Source organism: Embiotoca jacksoni, unplaced genomic scaffold (assembly GCF_022577435.1).
Source record: "Embiotoca jacksoni isolate LCO1_2020_lvr unplaced genomic scaffold, fEmbJac1.0.p SCAF_9, whole genome shotgun sequence".
NCBI classification, from domain to species: Eukaryota; Metazoa; Chordata; class Actinopteri; family Embiotocidae; genus Embiotoca; species Embiotoca jacksoni.
In genome coordinates, this window is record NW_027185447.1 from 3,835,152 (window position 1) to 3,853,122 (window position 17,971).

At 40.9% G+C, this 17,971-nt stretch overlaps 1 protein-coding gene across 1 annotated transcript in view; it reads right to left on the reverse strand.

Annotated features, from left to right (window-relative positions):
• Nucleotides 1–369: 369 nt before the first annotated feature.
• The window catches only part of vstm2l (V-set and transmembrane domain containing 2 like), a 45,816-nt gene continuing 28,214 nt past the window's right edge, over nucleotides 370–17,971 (reverse strand). Inside the window, exons 2-4 of the mRNA XM_069140861.1 lie at nucleotides 7,139–7,308; nucleotides 6,330–6,374; nucleotides 370–3,040 (exon numbers count right to left, since the gene is read on the reverse strand). Coding sequence (XP_068996962.1) covers nucleotides 2,561–3,040; nucleotides 6,330–6,374; nucleotides 7,139–7,308 — 695 coding nt within the window. The 3' untranslated portion in view covers nucleotides 370–2,560. The remainder of the gene's footprint in view (nucleotides 3,041–6,329; nucleotides 6,375–7,138; nucleotides 7,309–17,971) is intronic.

Consider the following 17,971-nt stretch of genomic DNA (forward strand, 5'->3'; position numbering starts at 1 on the left):
GCTCGTGAGCGCGCCACAGCGCCTCTTTATCTCATTCTGCACTGTCGCTATTTATCCTGCTGCCAGTGCTGACAATAGCACCATTAGTCATCAGCAGCATTGGGAGGAGGGGGGGTTGCTTTGGCAGCACCTATTACACACAGGCAACTGCCTAACATCGTTTCTCCTTAATGCACGCACACACACACACACACACACACACACACACACACACACACACACACACACACAGCGAGGGCTAAAGCTAAATCACAGCTGACATAGAACACCCACAGCAAGCACTCAGACACGCGGGTAGTGAGTATTCAGGGGGGAGGGGGGGTCTTTCATCTTTTCACACCTCTAAATCAATGAGAAAATTACCCAAGATTCTCTGTTGTTTCATATACAATTTATTTCATTTGATAAAGGCATACACTTAGTGTGAGACCAAACATTCGAGAAGAAATGTACATTTTCCCTCTTTTTTCAACAGTGATCTCTTCTTTACAAAACATTAAATCAAAGTTACTGGTTGAAGAAAAAAAAAAGAAGAAGAAAAGTCCCACTGATCACTGTTTTTCACATTAAACCAACCTCCCAGTCTGCAGGGACTGCACACGATAAACAGATACAGCAGAGAAGTAAAAACCGCTCATGGCCTTGAGACACGAAACGACACTTTGAAGCAGAGTGAACAGCCAATTTCAGTGTTTCAGTAACGCCATTTTCCTCCTACTTCTCACCCTCAATGCTCCAGGCTCTATCCAGCATGTTATCCACATTCACTTTGTCCTAACTGATACCCTTCAAAGTGAAGTATTTACCCAGAATACCTGTGTTCTCCGCATCACCTTCACGGACGAGGCTTGAGCTTCGTACAAGCGTCAAAGCAAAGAGATTATCTTCAAGTAATTAAAATAGTCTCCCTGACTGAGTCGCACACGTGTTCAGGCTCATTCAAATCTGGTAACGCTTACGTTTGCAGCCCTGCGTGTACAGTAGTTTTAAGAAACACTGCTGAAGTACTAAGATACATCAGGAAAAAATACTTTTTCTGAGCAGCTATGAAGAGAATGTCATTCATCTGTCTGTACAGCACTTTTGGAGAGCAGTAAAGCAACAAAACACTGCTTTGAAAAAAAAAAAAAATAACAAATCGTTGACAGGACTTCTAACGTAGAAAAAAGAGCCAGAACAGAAAACATTGATGTATTTTTTTTAACAAACCAAAGGATAAATGACAAAAATAACCTTAACTAGCACACTGTCTTTGTGTATGGTTGGTTGAAAAAGTCTTTTTAAGAAAATTACGGAGCATGCACTTACTTTATTTCATATTATACAGTCGTATATACAGAGTGGATTAGAGGCTTGTAGTGGAGAGGATTGAGGCTTTTTTGAATGATTGATGAGCACTGGGCCGGAGCTTCAGAATAAGGGAGCTAAGCAGGGAGAGGAACACGGTATGGCTCTTCCCAAAAAAGTATATCTTGCACCAAGTCTACATTTCTTCTATTAATTTATAGTCGGGAATCAGAGGCACACTAAAACGGATGGTTAATTTAGTGTCATCGATTTGATCCTTTAATGGCTTTCTAAACTGTTGGGGATCCGCAAGGAACAATTCGATTGATTTCTCTCAGCTTGAGCGCCCCAGAATGGATCAAACCTGCAGCACAAGTTGTTGAACAAAAATCATATTTTCTAATGGATTGCTAATTCATGAACTCAAAAGCGACATGGGGAACATGTCCTTTGTTTGAACTGATGTCCCACCCCTTCCACATGACCACTGTATTTACTCCGAATGAATAGAACTAGGAGCGTATCTGTCCTTGATGAGCACTGCTGCTCGGGGACCTTGAATTCCTGCTGAAGGAGGCATGTTTCTGTCTCTCTGTGGGCAAACACAGGGAGAAATAAATCGCAAAATTATTGGTGTTGCACCATATTTACGTCCATTATTGAATGCACAAAAATACATAAAGAAGCTAAGGACTTGACAACATTTCCAGGGAAAGAATTTGTCTGAGTTTCATTCAGTGCACTCTCAGAATAAAAGGAGTTATTTTACCGGGGACAGACCCAGTTTACAAAATGTACAGTATTATCCTTTCTTTTCTGAGGGTGTATCAAACGACAGAGTAAGGCAGTGGAAGAAGTATGAGCATGAAAGCAGATTGTGTCATTTACAGTATCTAAAGTACAAGAGTGGAACAGAGCATGGGTTAATAGTGAGACAAGAGTCTTTATTTTTTTTTGTTGGTGCTGAAACCAGAAACAGTGGAGCTGCCTGGATCTACACATCAGCCCCCCCCTTTTTTTTTGCTGAATGCTGTGAAGCCAGGCTTGACAGACAGTGAGCAGTCCAACCCCGACCCAGGCACAGCAAGAAAAAGCTACCTTCCCTGCACAGTTTACAGCGCTGAGCTCTGGATAAGCCAGACTGCACATTTCTAAGGTATTCTGGATTTGTGTACAGGCCTGCACTGTGTGGGAAGAATAGCTTTTTATGCTGTGACACACATCATGTTATGCAATCCAATCCTGTAATCTATCACTCAGGTCTAATAACCTTCTACAGTGCACAGCTGGGCTCGTTGTTGGTGCAGTCATTGTGGCTGTGGTTACTGTCCACGTCCCGCTTCTTCAGCTCTCTGCCCGTCTTGTGCTGCTGACTGCTGCTGCCGCCGCCGCCGTGGCTGTGGCCGTGGTGGGCGGGTGACAGAGGCCGCTTGCCGTGCTCCTGGTGGTGGCCGTGATTCTGGTGGTGGCCGTGAGCGTGCTCTTTGGCGCCACCGTGGGGCTCCACCTCGTCCCCGTCGACAAATCCCGCCCCGCTCTTGGTGTCGTCCAGAGCTTCGAAGTTGTCGTTGTGGTTACCGTCCAAGAAGTCGCTCTCCGGCAGCACCTGCAGGTAGGCTCTGACACGGTGGTGGCGGGCACCCGCATTATCGCTGAAGTCGATGACACGGCATTCGTAGGTGCCCTCGTCGGATGGCTTGACTCGGGAGAGACGGAGCTTGTGGGAGATGTTGCTTCCTACAACCTTCACAACCTGGCAAAGATAGACAAAATAAAGAGAGCAGCGAGAAATTACGGTGAGATTCTAAGAGAAATTAAATCCTATGTAACTTTTACTGACCAGAAGCTATGGTACATACAAGTTGCAATAACAGAATAATGGTCAATTAACACTCAAATGTAGCGCAGTAGAAGGTATGAGATGCGGTCAAAAAGTTCAGACTTCTCTTCTTGAGTCAGTTTTCTAAGTTACGTCACTTGATCAACATCAGCACCTGTGTTACACATCTTTGTGTGAACCCTGGTATGTGTACGTTTGCAATTTTGAGCAGCGGAAGCACACCAAATTTGGTCAAACTCAGGAATTGGGGAAGTGAGACCCTTGAAATTATTTTTGATCCATGAAAAGGATGGAAAAGGATGGGACATTTTTGAGTTACATTCACATTTCAAGAGAGGCAGACAGTCACTGTCCAAGGCTGAAGAAGGAGCGTCAGCTCATGACTGCAACAAGGTGGGTTTTCTTTGACATTCCCAGGGTTGTGCATCGTGAATTGGTTCCCCAGGTTTAAAGTCATTAAAATGTCTTGTTCAAAAATGTCATAATATCGTATGTCATGAATAATATATATATTAAGTGTACATGTTGGTGAACAGCATTCATTGTCACGGTACAGTATGTTGTCCAAAATATCATTAGAATGTCATACCATAGTATATCGTCCAAAATATCATAAAATGTCCTACTATAGTATGTCGGCCAAAATGTCATAAAAAAATGTCAAAATGCCAAAATGTCAAAAAAATAAAATTATATAAATAAAATGTCAAGTATATCGTCCAAAATATAAAAATGTCATACTATAGTATGTTTTCCAAAATATCATAAAGATGTCATACTCGTGTCATCTAAGTGTCTTTTTTGTACTTTTTTGAGGACATACTTTAATATGACACGTGTGAAATTTTGACGATGTAGATGTTATCCCTGAAGTTACAACTAATAGACAATTAGCCTCGCTTAGCATAAATATGAAAACGGACGAGACTTAAGAATGAAAAGAAACCACCTACAGAAACCTCTTTGGCCACTAATTTACATACAAATGCAAAGTTGTGGTTGTTGGTGCCAGACGGATTTCTGGGGCGGGAGCTCCGACTTAATCCTGGAGCCTTTTTGTCACTATAAAGTAGCCAAGCAGTCTCTGCTGCCTTCTGTACAGGTTGAATAGATGACACATGATGTGTTAGTTAGAGACCTTACTGTGGACTGAGCACGGCTAGCTGTTTCCACCTGCTTCCTGTTTTTATGCTAAACTAAACTAATCTTCTCCTGGCTCCAGCTAAACATTCATTTATTTTTCGGGTATAACCCTCATAAAATAACATCAATTTGATCTAACTGCATCTGACTGAGCCAAAAAGATCATGTTCATGTGCCGGTTGATGTTTTCAATAAAAGGAAAAAAAAAAATCTAAACAACAGCAGATAAAACAACACGACAGTCACGACAGCGACATTGATCTTCTCATCTAACGCTCAGCAACATCTCAAAAGAGTGGATGACTTCAAGATGTCAAACTATTGCTTTGATGGTATTCGCATCCTTCTTGCGTGCAAAATTCAATCAAACAAGAAGCTCCGCACTTACAGCCCAATGAGCAATTTTACAGTGATTATCTATTTAAGTACATTTTAAAAAGCCTATGGTTTCCTCTCACGAATTAGCCTCGCTAAGCATTATGTTTAGATAGATAGATGCGTGAAGTGATGGAGGTACAAAGAAGTAAAGAAGTGTGGCGTAGAAGTGGTGCTGAAATCATTTCAGTCGAGTGGCCTGAACACACTCCACAGCCAAACCTCCTCCGAGCCCATCACTCACACTCACACTCACACACACTCAGACGAAGGTGCTGCTTGACAATGTCTATTTGTGGCCTTGAAAGTAAGAGGAGCTGACATCTTGGAGGTAAAAGTTTTGGAAGTTCACAGAGCAGCGCTGTTGAGATGATGGGAGTCTATAGGGACATCATTAGATGTGACGCACCGAGATATATATATACAACCACAGTTATCACCCACCTTTCTCCGTATGATGCCAGCAGATGACGTGTGTGTGTGTGTGTGTGTGTGTGTGTGTGTGTGTGTGTGTGTGTGTGTGTGTGTGTGTGTGTGTGTGTGTGTGTGTGTGTGTGTGTGTGTGCTGGCAACAGCCCCTGCATTTGCGTGTGGCTCTCCAAGTATAAACCCAGCACTTGACACTCGGTATTTGTGAGTCTGTGTTTGCATATGTGAGGATCCTGCCACATCTTTGCTTGACTACGTGGATGCGATCCAGCATTCATTATATACGGCGAGCTCATAATGACTTTCCAGCTGTACAGCCTGCAGTGTTTGGCTCCGCCCACACAAACACACACATAGACATGCACTCAGTCACCCAAACTACAACTGGTGCTTTCATTACAGTGAAGCAGCGGCAGCTAGCCTGCAGGGAGCAAGGATAGAGCCTTCGTGTTTTTGTGTTTGCATGTTTCTGCACACACAATGAAACATGTTAATGTATTTCTACATGCATTTAATTGGACATACATGCAGTGCTGTGAATTGCATCAGTTCCATGATTGGACAGTAACATTTGTTGCTCATTTTTGTAACTATAAAGTCAATGAAAAGAGATTTAGCCAAGAAAGTTGGTTGGTTGGGAGGTAATGGGCTGTATTTCCAAAATTTTGCTCACTTCTGCAGTTAATTAGAAGCAAAAAGTCAAAGTTTTGAGTGGCTATATGACCGTCCAACTCCGTACAAGTTCCTCTCAGCTTTTTCTGGGAAACCATTTTCCTCGGTGAGTAACTAAAAGGCTCCGAGGATACCAGAGGAGATGTTAAAAGTTCTGCCGACTTCCCAGCCTTTCGTTTTTCACTGTTTATTAATGGGATTTGGAGTTGTAGCCATGAAGATGCAGGGGCATTTTTTTTGAATCTGAAGATGATGCACTGCAGGCCGTGGCCCCTGGAGGAGGATGCTTAACCACCCACGACGAGCACCAGCGCCGCCTGCTCTTTGGCTGACACCGTGTGATTCTACAGACCCATCAAGGATGAAGCGAAACATGTTAGTGTGTCGTCTGGAACATTCGCCGTGCTGAGAGTGAGAATCAGATCCTTGCGTGTAACACCGTATAAGTACAACATCTGCGGATCATCCAGAACAAGAAATTTAAATGTAATCAGAAGCATTCTGTGCCTCATCTAATCACATAACACCAAGGCAAACAGAAGGGTTTTCTTAGGAAAATAACAGCAGATAGCACTTAACTCACACTAATCTTTGTAGCGTCCTTCGGCATCTCCTCCTCTGGAGCCACCTAAGAAATAAAAACGATTTTTATCTTAATACCTTTAATTACTTTTCATACAGTTTGACTTAGATTCTAAACATAAAATGGGAGAAGTACTTGGGCACATGAATGGACAGATTGTGTTCTTACTCTTGAATCCAGGAAGGTAATATTTGATGATAAATTATAGGAAACATGATTAACTGAGCTGGGGTTTTCCAAAGGTAAGTATTTTTTGTTTTATAGATACATTCATCTGTATGTTTTATATTAACAATGAATTGAATAAAATAGTAATAACAAAGAGCATTTGAAGCGCTTTAGTGACCCAACTCTGCAGCTCTATACAGCTTTTTGGTTTCTTCTGTAGATTTGTTTGATGTAGCTTCATTTACTGTATATTGTTTAGACTGGCTGCCTCTCATCAACTCCTCTATTCATCACCAAGAAATAGACAAATTGCTGAACAGCTATTTTTTCTTTCTTTTTTGGTGACCCAAAGTTAAAGCAACATTCAATATTGGACTAAAATTTGTTTGCTGACAAGGAATCTGACTCTAAGTTAATGCTAATTCTTCTAGATCTTAGTTGATTTTTTGAGTAAAATGGTATTATTACATATACAGTATACATGATGGCCAAAACAAATGAAAATAAAAAGAAGGTAAAGAGTGTAAAAGTTAAAGTCCAACAGAGAGGCTTTTGGTTGATGGTGACTTTAGTTACAGCGGCAGTAAAGGAGTTAATTATTTCACATCAGAAGACAGTCAGAGCTCCTGTTATGAACCTACTTCATTAGTTGTCCAGGGCTGCCGGTCCGTCCAGTCGAGATGGTTCCTGATGTACCACCACTGGATCTCCAGGGAATAGGATGGTGTTCCCGCCCCTCTGAAGGAGCAGGCCATCTCCACATCCTGTCCTCTCTGGGCAGTCATATCGTGAGGCACCTCTGTGAACATGGCTGGACAGACACACAGAATCAGAGACAGTTAACAAACTGGTTCTAGCAACTGGATGTCAGAGCTTTAAGATCAGAGCAGTCCAATTTGAGGGCCACGGGCCACGGGCCACGTTTGGCCTGCACCTTTCTTGTTTTGGCCCAAAACAGCATTTGACAAACCCGTGCTTATTCTCCTTATTCTTTAGTGCTGTTAAATCGTAACTCTAATGACTTTGAACCACAAACTTTGTGCACCTAAAAAGTACATAATATGAGTTTTACAACAATGTGCAGCATCGTGCTGTTTAGCTTTCCTATTAAATTACATTGATCTACGTCTGATCTTCAAAGAGTTGCAGTGTTCTCTCTCTCTCCTGCTGATGCTCATGCGCTGTTATTGGTCCTACATCACTGACTTTGGGCTGCCAGTCAAGATAAGCGAGCGAGGCAGTGGCACACTGAGAGAACATAGTTTTTGACAATAATTTCTGCAAAATCATAAAATTATTATTTTTATTGTTCTGAAATTTTATTTTTAAACTGAGAGCAATACCTTTCTGTCAAATATATCACATTTAAATGAAATCTTTTGAAATTTGAATGTATTTTCACATTTATTTTTGGCCCATGCCCCGCCATCCAGGTACATGTTTGGCCCTTCATAGGAAAAGGAGAGGGCACCTCTGCTTAAGATGAAGCCTTACAGAGCTTGTACAAACGTCTAATGAGCTTTTAATAAGATAATAATAATGTTCCTGGGTTGAGCCTGAAAAGAGTGAAATCTTTGTCTTTGGTTAATTATGCTAACAACTATTACTAATACCTGGAGTTGAGATTCTTTGTGAAACAAACCTCTTGTTTTAAGTTTGTGGTAATTTGTGGCTCTTGCCATATCGCTCCACTGAAACCCACCAACCAGTGAATGACCACACTAGGAACAATTTGTTTGTAAAAAGCACCTCTCAACTTTTATATGAATTATTTAAAAAAATGTGTAAAGAAAATCAGAGCACGGACGCATCTTCCTGATATCAGATGTGGATGGCACTGACCAAAGTCTGTTTTTTAATGAAAGATAATTACTGCCTCATACAGTGTATCACTTTGGTACTTTCAAAACTGTGACTGTCACAATATTTTCTGCTCTTCAAAAAGGAAATTTTCTTTTAAACGACTGGATCAGAAGTGTTTTTCCCTCCTGGGAAATCCTGTAACACAGATGAAGAGGGTTTTTTCCAAACTGAAATCAGCACCACAATTTGAAGTCCAGGCAACTACTGAATGTTACTGCAGTGTGTATCCGTCCCTGTGAGCGTCTTCCTGACAGAAGAGAGACACTTCAGAGGACTGTCTGTGTTTTTAATTATGGAGAAATTCAAAAGCGAGTCCTTCTACAAACTTCAAGATTTCTTAACCTTTGCCAAGTGCCCTACACTTATAGATTTGTCTGGCTTATTCAGTCAATAAGATTGAGTCAAACCTCTGCCAACTAAGTGCCGATTTTCATCTTGCTCCATAGATTAATCTCGCCTGTTCAACCAATGAGGCTGCGGCTATGGATCGTTCTTGTATTACGAGAGCGGTACAAGCCTCAAGTCATACATCCCTCTTGTACATTGATCAAATCTGCTTGTATTTTTCATTTGTGAAACCCGAAACGCACCAGGTATCGATTTGACATTACGCTGCCAGAGCCAGCAACAATGCCCACAGCCTCTCTCTTGTAGATAATATTCAAAGCTGAAACATAAAAACTGCTGTGTAAGAGATAGAGCCTCTGAAGTTGCTCTTAGCAATGATAATCTGTCTTTCCCCCACTTAGGAAGCCCACAACGTACAATCCCTGCACTTTTTTTCTTTTTTTGGGGGGGCCTAATGCGTCCCACATTTGGAGACCACAGGAAAATGAGATAGTCATCAGCAGTATATTATAATGCAGGAGTGATAATTCTCTCCCAGCAATTTACAAAATCCACCCATCAGATGCTAATCTGAGCGCATGATGTGCAGTCTGTTTCTTCCAGTAAAACATTTTTTTCTGAATTTTAATAACTTCCACACCGGTTTGATACTTAAAAAAACACTTTTACTGTAAATTTGTCAAAAATTTGAAGAAAATCGCACTTATTATCACATCAAATTTATTTATCTACCATTCTGCAAATCTTTATATTCCACTGATTCTGTTATAACAATGGTTCAAACATGTGGCTCTCTAATGCTGTATCTCTTCCTAATAGTCATTTCTAATATCCACAGTCACTGTTGAGGCCATAAAAGGCTGCGATGAGTTGGGTCTCCTCACCCTGAGGCATTATCATTATCAGCGAGATAAAACAGTGGAACTGCTGTAAGTCAGGGCTCAAACGCTACAGTACGACGGCCACGCCAGACTCCGTGTTAACCCATTTATCACGGGTGAACGGGGAGACGAACAGAACAAATTAATGAGAAAGGGAGTGTTCATGAGTCTGAGAAAAAGAGAGTGTTTGTGTGATGATCGGGAACATAAATTATCACCAGAGATTGAATTAATGAGCGAGGGTTTAGGAGAGCAAGGCTGTGTGTGTTTGTGAGAGACTAATATATTGGAAGATAAAAAAAAAAACAAGAGGAATTCTTATGAGACTCTATGTGTGTGTGTGACAGAGAGAGGGGGGAGCAGGAAAAGAGGAGGAAGGCGGAGGACGGTGTGTGAGGTAGCAGATAGCTGTGGGCGGAGAGAGCTGCAGGGGCGCCTGTTATCGTTTATTTCGTTGAGAAATGGAATGTGGTAATTACAGTTGTGATAAAAGGAGAGCAGGATATGTTCCTTTGTGGCATCGTCTTACCTAAACTTCCATCTTACTCCACTTAATAGCCTGTTTGCACATACGGTGGCGAAAGAGATCTGATATGTTGGCATTTTGAAAGGTGACACCTTTCAAAATGCCAACATATCAGACAGAAAGGATGGAAGTTGTTTATGTTCTGTTTAAAGGTCCCATTTTAGCCTTTGCAATATTTTGCAGAATTCTGATACACCCACCTGAAAATTCTGTGGTTTCACATGAAAAACAATCTTTTAAACTGTTGACTAATTTCCATCATGTACATGTCAACAGGGCAGATGTTACACCTGAAAGTTCTGATTAAGGAGACTGCTGTGTGAAGAAAACAAGTCGCAGCCGTCAGTGACATCAACTATTGGTTTGTGAACGCTGAAGTTTTTGGCCATTATTATCTTGCTATCTTGGGAGCCAGAAGTGACCATATTTGGATGAGCTGAGGAGGACACTATGCCCCACCCACCATAAGCAGAAACCTGACTGTACCACAGTTCTGTCAATCAAACAGACACGCCTCCCAAAAACGCTGCTATTTGAGGCCTAATATCTAATTAATGATGGGATTATTTTTAGATGGAGCGCCAGAAAACGAATAAAAAGGAGTAACCTTAGCAAACGCCATCAAATTGACTTGTGAAAAAAAGGTATTGACTTTCATGAGAGAAGTTGAATGGGAGTCTATGGAGCCACAGCATTTTTGGACCCAACCCCCTAGCGGGTCTCGGTTGTATTGCAGTTTAAGACACTTCCGCATTGGTCTCATGTTTCTGATAAAAAAAAAAGCTACGTCCACTTTTATAGTCATTGTGAAGCAAAACATAAATCTGCAACATCGCATGTTTTTTTTTTTTTTTCAACCTTTAGAAGACTTTGGAGCAGTGCCTAAGGTTAATAAAAGGCAAAACTGTTGTTGACAGTTTTCTACGTCTGGAAATAATATTCTTTCTGGGTGTGAGGTTTGTGGGTCGTCTTGTATTTGGGGACTAGACAATTCCATGAGGTATTCTTTTTTCACAGTGAGATTGCACTCTACAGAGAGGACCAGTGGGGACAACCATTTTTTTGCCCCGTCAGTGTAAGTCCACTAAAAAACCTTGTTTGTGCCACCGACAGGCTCAGATTTTGAATATGATTGTGATAACATAACCCTCCCAACCGAACTCTAATCCATGCTCTTCTACACAGCAACCTGACAATGTCCTCAAACTTTACAACAACAACAACAACAACAACAACAACAACAACAGATACGACCGATTAATGCTACTCTATTACCCATTAAAAAAGTGAATACCAATAGAAAAAGTATTGTTTGTTATTTGTCACTTAATTTCTCATCCCAGCTTGGTCAATGTTACTCCTCCTCAAATCCTGCATATCCACACGTTGTATCTTTTGTATTTAACATGTACAGGAACAGAAAATGAGACCCTGTGGTTCAAATCTGTTTGAAGACGGCATCATAAAAGACACATCTTACCCCGGTGTTGTTTGTTGGCCCTGTTGTAATCATTGATTGGAGGCTGTGACAGAATTAACTCGTATTTTATGTCCCTGCCACAAGGTTAGCAAGCAGATCAAGTTGTCATGTGCTTATTATGCTTATTTCAGTTTAATGCTTGCAGTATCTGTTGCAGCAGAGATGCCAACAATGATCAATGGAGGACCGCCAAAGACTTCCACTACAGTGAATTGAAGCCCCCATATTTTCAAATGCATGCAGAGTATACACACACAAAACTTTTCAGCTGCTCACTTCTCCCCTTCTGCTCTTCCATGCCTCCAAAACACTCAAATATATCACTCTGCCAGCGCTCATACGTCATTTCACAGCTGCCTAACAAGGATATTGAGAGACCAGTCAGTCATGCATTTGCTTCTATGCATTTTGCTCATATAACCCAGACTCACTGCCTCTCAGCGCCACAACGCACTGCTGCAACACTCAGAGTTTTTTTTATACATAAGGGCTCCGGCAACACTGAGTCCCTCCGTGCCTTTTCTGCTCTCCATCTGAATCCATCATGATCGGGCAGCTGGCGGCATCAGCCTCTGAATGTCAATGCTGTTCGGCGTGCGAGATGGCTGGTGGTGCATCGCCCTGCGCACAGTACTCTCAAGAGCTTTTTGAGCTCTTTGAAATGGCTTCATAACATGTGAGGAAGTGGCTGCAGTGTAATGTGAATCACTACCTATTATAATAGTAATTAAGCTGATGTATGTGCATCCTGTTACACTCTGGGAAAGAGATGGGTATATTTTGCTGTGTTGTTCAAATACAGTTCTGCGAAATATAATTATGTTTTATTACAACACTAATTTAGTTAATACTCCCAAATGGATATCCGTTATATGCTGCATCACTCAAACATTACGTGGTAAATTGTTTTTTGTTTTTCATCTATTAGAAGTCTGCTGAATGGCCAAAACAAAAATGTAACTTCAGCTTCTAAATTTTATTAAAACCTCTGATGTCTTTGTTGTGCAATCAAATGAATTTGGACAGATCAGACAGCTCTTTGATGATATTTTGCATGATGGCATGAATGCAAACATCTGAAATGCTTTAAACGTGGGCAGAGCACTGTATGGTATTGAAGGACATTCACTTTCCCTGTGCTCTTCGAAGGTCAGGCTCAGCAAGAACAGCAGCTTCGGAGCTGGCTGGAGTTTAATCTTTTTCAAGGATGCTTCAGGACAAAGGACGCAATCAAATCTGCAGCCACAAACTTACAAGATGTTCCCTGTGAGTACTGCTGTTCAGACAAACATCTCACTGATTACTGTAGATTTTAAATAAGGTTTCAGAAATTCGTGTTGGAAATATGTGAGAATCTCTACCATTAGTATCATACAGTAAGTGCTCAGTCATATCTAAGACTAGCAGATGGAAACTTTGTAAGCGCTAAAGTTTTCAGTGATACATGGTTTGAATTTGGCATGTATTATCAGGATTTTGGTGACTCTGCCCTCTGATATGAAGCATAACATTGCTGTTTGCTGCTAATGCACCAGCAATTTATAATGTGCCTTCAGCAAATCACAACTACCAACTCAGTCATTAACTAGAAAACGAATTAGGATTGTGTGCCTGCTCTAAAGAGAAGCTTTACACTTGACACTAAAAAGCTAGAAAGCATTTTTTTTTTCTTTGCCTTCCCTGGTAAAAACGTTTCAAGCCTGATTTGCATTTGTTTACACTGTTGTCAGAAGTGTGCTCTTTTGCACCTGCAATCACATCCATGATGTCAAGACGTACTGACACACCCAGGAGTAAACATCACTGTAGTAAGATTGGAAAATAAACCACTGGAGTTCAGTTATAACAACATACTCACAGGATGATACTGACTGACAATCCACAACTTTACACACAGTTTTCAACACAAGTAAGCAGCCTGAGGTGGCCCAAAAGAAAACTGATGTTTAAATATTGTAGGTGTTGCTACAAACACATTCACAAACAGTGCAAATCTCAAGGAAAAAAGTTGAAGTTATCCACTGGGATTGTGTTTTAAACTACAATATATAATACTCCTTACAGCTCTGCCTTGGTTTCCAACACCTCCTGAGGAAAATATCAACTAGCTTTTAATGTTGTCTTTTGAGCAAAGATTTGGAGCTTTTTAACTGACAGCTTCACAGACATAAAACCCCAAAAATGAGCTAAAAAGAGACTAAAATGGTGAGTGGAGCTGCAGAAAGCATTTGCAATACATATATAATCATGGTATGTGTTTGCTTGACAATGTGTGTTGTATGGTACATAGATGTACTTGTTCTTATGCCTATGTATGTTTTTGTCCATAATATAATAATGCTTCAGTATTCTATCTGCAGTTAGTGTGTCACACAATAGCACATGTACAATAGGTCTCAGTATGTAATCTGAGTAGTGAACACACGCATTTGTATTCATATTTCCTGCATGTGCATTCATTTTCACACTGACAATGACATACATTTATGCCCAAGTGTATATATGTATATACATATATATATATCTGTGTGTGTGTCTGGGTGTGGGTGCGTGTTTGTGTGTGCGTGTGTGTGTGCGTGCAGGGACCTTCGCCACCCTTGGCTTTGCCAGCTCCTCCACTTGAGCTCAGTTTCCTGCTGTTTTGGCCCAAATCCCAGCTGCTGGCCTGCCTCCCCACGGCGCAGGTCAAACCCTGTTTTCCCTTTTAATCAAATGAAAAAGGTTAAAAGGAGAACATGGCTTCCTGAGCCAGAGGGTTCAGCCAGAACACCAAGGACGAGTCATTTTTTTTCCTGTAATTCAACACAACAAAGGTGCCACCTCTGCACAAGAAATGATTACCACATCATCACTCAGCGATTACTTCCTCACAAAAACACAATGAGAGCAGAGGGTTCAGAATAACAACGAAGCTGCTGTAGTACAAAGCAGTATGAGATGAATGTGCTTAAAGCATGTCTTGTTTCACCACACGTGTCTCAGAGCAACAGCAGGCGAGCGAAGAGGCTCACGTCAAGAGAGTGTAAGCAATATATGAATACCAAAAAGAAAAGTTATTAGTAACAGTGAAGGACCAGCTAAGTGTGGCAGACATAGAACAATTTGATTTGATTTAGTTCAATCCTTTTGATATGACCTGAATCTTATTTTAGTATAACGCATATCGGTCAATGCAGACCTGTTAAAAGGGAGTTTTTCCTCTCCACTTTCACCAAATGATAGATAGATAGATAGATAGATAGATAGATAGATAGATAGATAGATAGATAGATAGATAGATAGATAGATAGGTAGGTAGGTAGGTAGGTAGGTAGGTAGGTAGGTAGGTAGGTAGGTAGGTAGGTAGATAGATAGATAGATAGATAGATAGATAGATAGATAGATAGATAGATAGATAGATAGATAGATAGATAGATAGATAGATAGATGCTTTATTAATCCCTCAGAGGGATATTTTTACGTTCCAGCAGCATCTACAGGGAAAAAATACTGAATATAATATTTTTTTAAATGCACATTCTATACAATAAAATATAATAATAATAAATAAACTAAACTAAACAACAGTGCAATGAATTATAACAAAACAACACACAAAACAGTAGTGCAAGGGTGTCATTGTTGTGTGATGGATTTTGCCAGAGGTGAGTTATTGTACAGTCTGATAGCGGTGGGCAGGAATGATCTCCTGTATCTGTCCTTGTGACAGCGGAGCTGGAGGAGTCTATTGGAGAAAGTGCTCCTCTGTCCCTGCAGCAGGTGGTGGAAAGGGTGGTCAGGATTATCCAATATGGATAATAGTTTCCTCAGTGTCCTCCTCTCCACCACCTTTTCCAGGCTGTCCAGTTTGCAGCCGATGATGGAGCCGACCTTCTTAACCAGTTTGTTAAGTCTGTTGATGTCGCCGGCTCCAGTGCTGCTCCCCCAGCAGACTACGGCAAAGTACAAGTGCTCAAGTGGGGAGTGTTTTGGTTTCTCTCTCATAGATGCCAACAGTCTAGTTTTTCCCAGGTTTCTACCATATTCTCCCGGCGCACTCCCGTTTTGATGTTTCTGCCAGGACATACATTATTTGTATGGTCCTCAAACGTACTTTGGATAATCATCATACACGGATTCATACGTTTTGTAAATTTGTCTGATGCTAGCCTTATTGCCAGATTGTCTACCCTCAGAGAAAAAACACACAAGTTCTTCATGTTTTCCAAATGGGATACATGTGCTCACGTATGACTCATGTTTCCCATGGGCAAAATACATATGTCATGTGGTCATGTGAGTTCTTGCACGTGAAATTCATGTCGTTTTTCTGTAAGGCTATAAAACACAATATAAACACACAACCCAAATATTATATACAATCTTAACCCAAATGTCACGGCAACCTGGCAACCCACCACCTGCATGAAACGGCGTGTGTGCGGCCTCTTTCTGTCACTTTTAACCTTCCGTCTGAGTGATTATTCTACATGTAAATATAGCCCAAATCACAGCAAAACCGCTGTCTGTAAATTATGCGGACGACGTAACGGTTATACAATCAAAATTGTATTATATTTTTTTCCATAATTTCTGCTGCTGCGTCAACTTTAATCCTCACTGAGTTTGTTTGAATGTCATTGAATGGTTGACAAAATCATCCACTACCAATTTTTAAACAGTGTAATGTGGAGAGAGGGGTTAAAAAAGTACCCATAAGCCTTTGCTGTTGCAAGTTACATACAGTACATTGCTCTTACATGCAACATTAGCACACATTAATGAGTGTGTGCATACACTGTATAGAAGTAGATCTACTCTCAATAAAAGAATGCTTGGACTGTATAAAATGTGTAAGTTGCAAAGTGAATCATGAAAAAAATAAATAAGGACAGATAAAAGAGACAAGTGGAGAACAGGAGCAAAATATTGTAATAGAGGACGGGCCCTGAGACAGTGGAGGAACTGACATTTAGAGAGCTAACATGTTGATGACAGCCAGACTGTCGGTTACAACGTCAACAGTCTGGAAACGGAGACACTCTTGGGACAATAACACACAGCTCCCCACTTCCTTTAACTGCTGCCACAGCGTATGGCTGCTGCGAGTGATATATATACTGTGTGTACTGAACATCACCAGCTACTGAATAGATTTCATGATTTATGTCTGTTTCAGTTCTTTTTATAGATTTAAATGCATCATCAGGGAAGACGTGGATAAAATCAAGAGGAATTTAAAGCTGCTCCTTTCAACGTTTTTTTTTTTTTATATTAAAATAGATCAGATAATTATATGTAATGTGAAAGTGGCTTCTCATTGTTGACAAAGCACAGAGAATCATTACACTATTCTGCAACCTCATTTCTACAAAGCCTATTTAGTCTTGTTTTAGATCCTTGTTTTCATTTTATGGCCAAACTCTTATTGTCATCATTGGCGTGACGGTGGATCAGAAAGCTGAGACACTGCTTCTGTGTGCAACAGAGAAGCTATAACCTTTGTGAGTAAAGACGCCACGTTCCGTCACTTGATCAAAATCAGCACCTGACTTTCACGTGTTATTGTAAGCAGTGGTACGGGTGCTTCTGCAATCTTTCCGTGGACATGACCCGAGGGCACACTTTACATTTTGTGTCAAACTTTGGTAATTGGATATGGAGAGTTTTAAAATGCTTCAGAGAGCCTACGGCACTGAAGCAATGAGCCTGGAGAGGTGTTTTGAGTGACACTCGTGTGTCCGAGGGGCATAAAGTCACTGTCCAAAACCGAAAAAGGCGCATCAGGTCAGGAGCACGACCAGGTGGGTTTGCAGGGTTTTGGACCATGAATTTGTCCCCCAGGGTCAGACTGTAAACACTGAGTTCTACTATGACGTCCTGAGGTGTTTAAGTGAAGAATTTCAGGGCTAACGACCTGAACTGTGGCGCGATGACACTTTAGTTCTCCAACATGACAACTAACCCACTTACAGTGCATTGAAAACGCACAAGTTTCTCACTCACAACAACACAATCGTAGCTCTCCACCACCCTTACTTGCCAGATTTGGCTCCCTGATACTTCTTTCTGTTCCCCAAGAATTTGCAACAAACTATGACGTGCGTTCTCTGCTCAAGTTGAAAAGATTTCCACCTCCGAAACAGCAGCCTATTAACTGTTTTGTTTATCCAAACTCATTAACTGATCTTACAGGGTTGAACAAATTATTAACGAGCGAACAGTAATGCAACAGTTTCTCATGTTGTCATTTGTGGATCCCCTTTGTAAAAGCACTGTAGGTGATATTTAGAAGCGTAAAGTAAACACACAGGATATAGGTTAAATAACGTTGAAATAAGCATTACTGATAAAATCATTCACTGTGTGCCCACTTCTGAACCAATATTTACAAGTC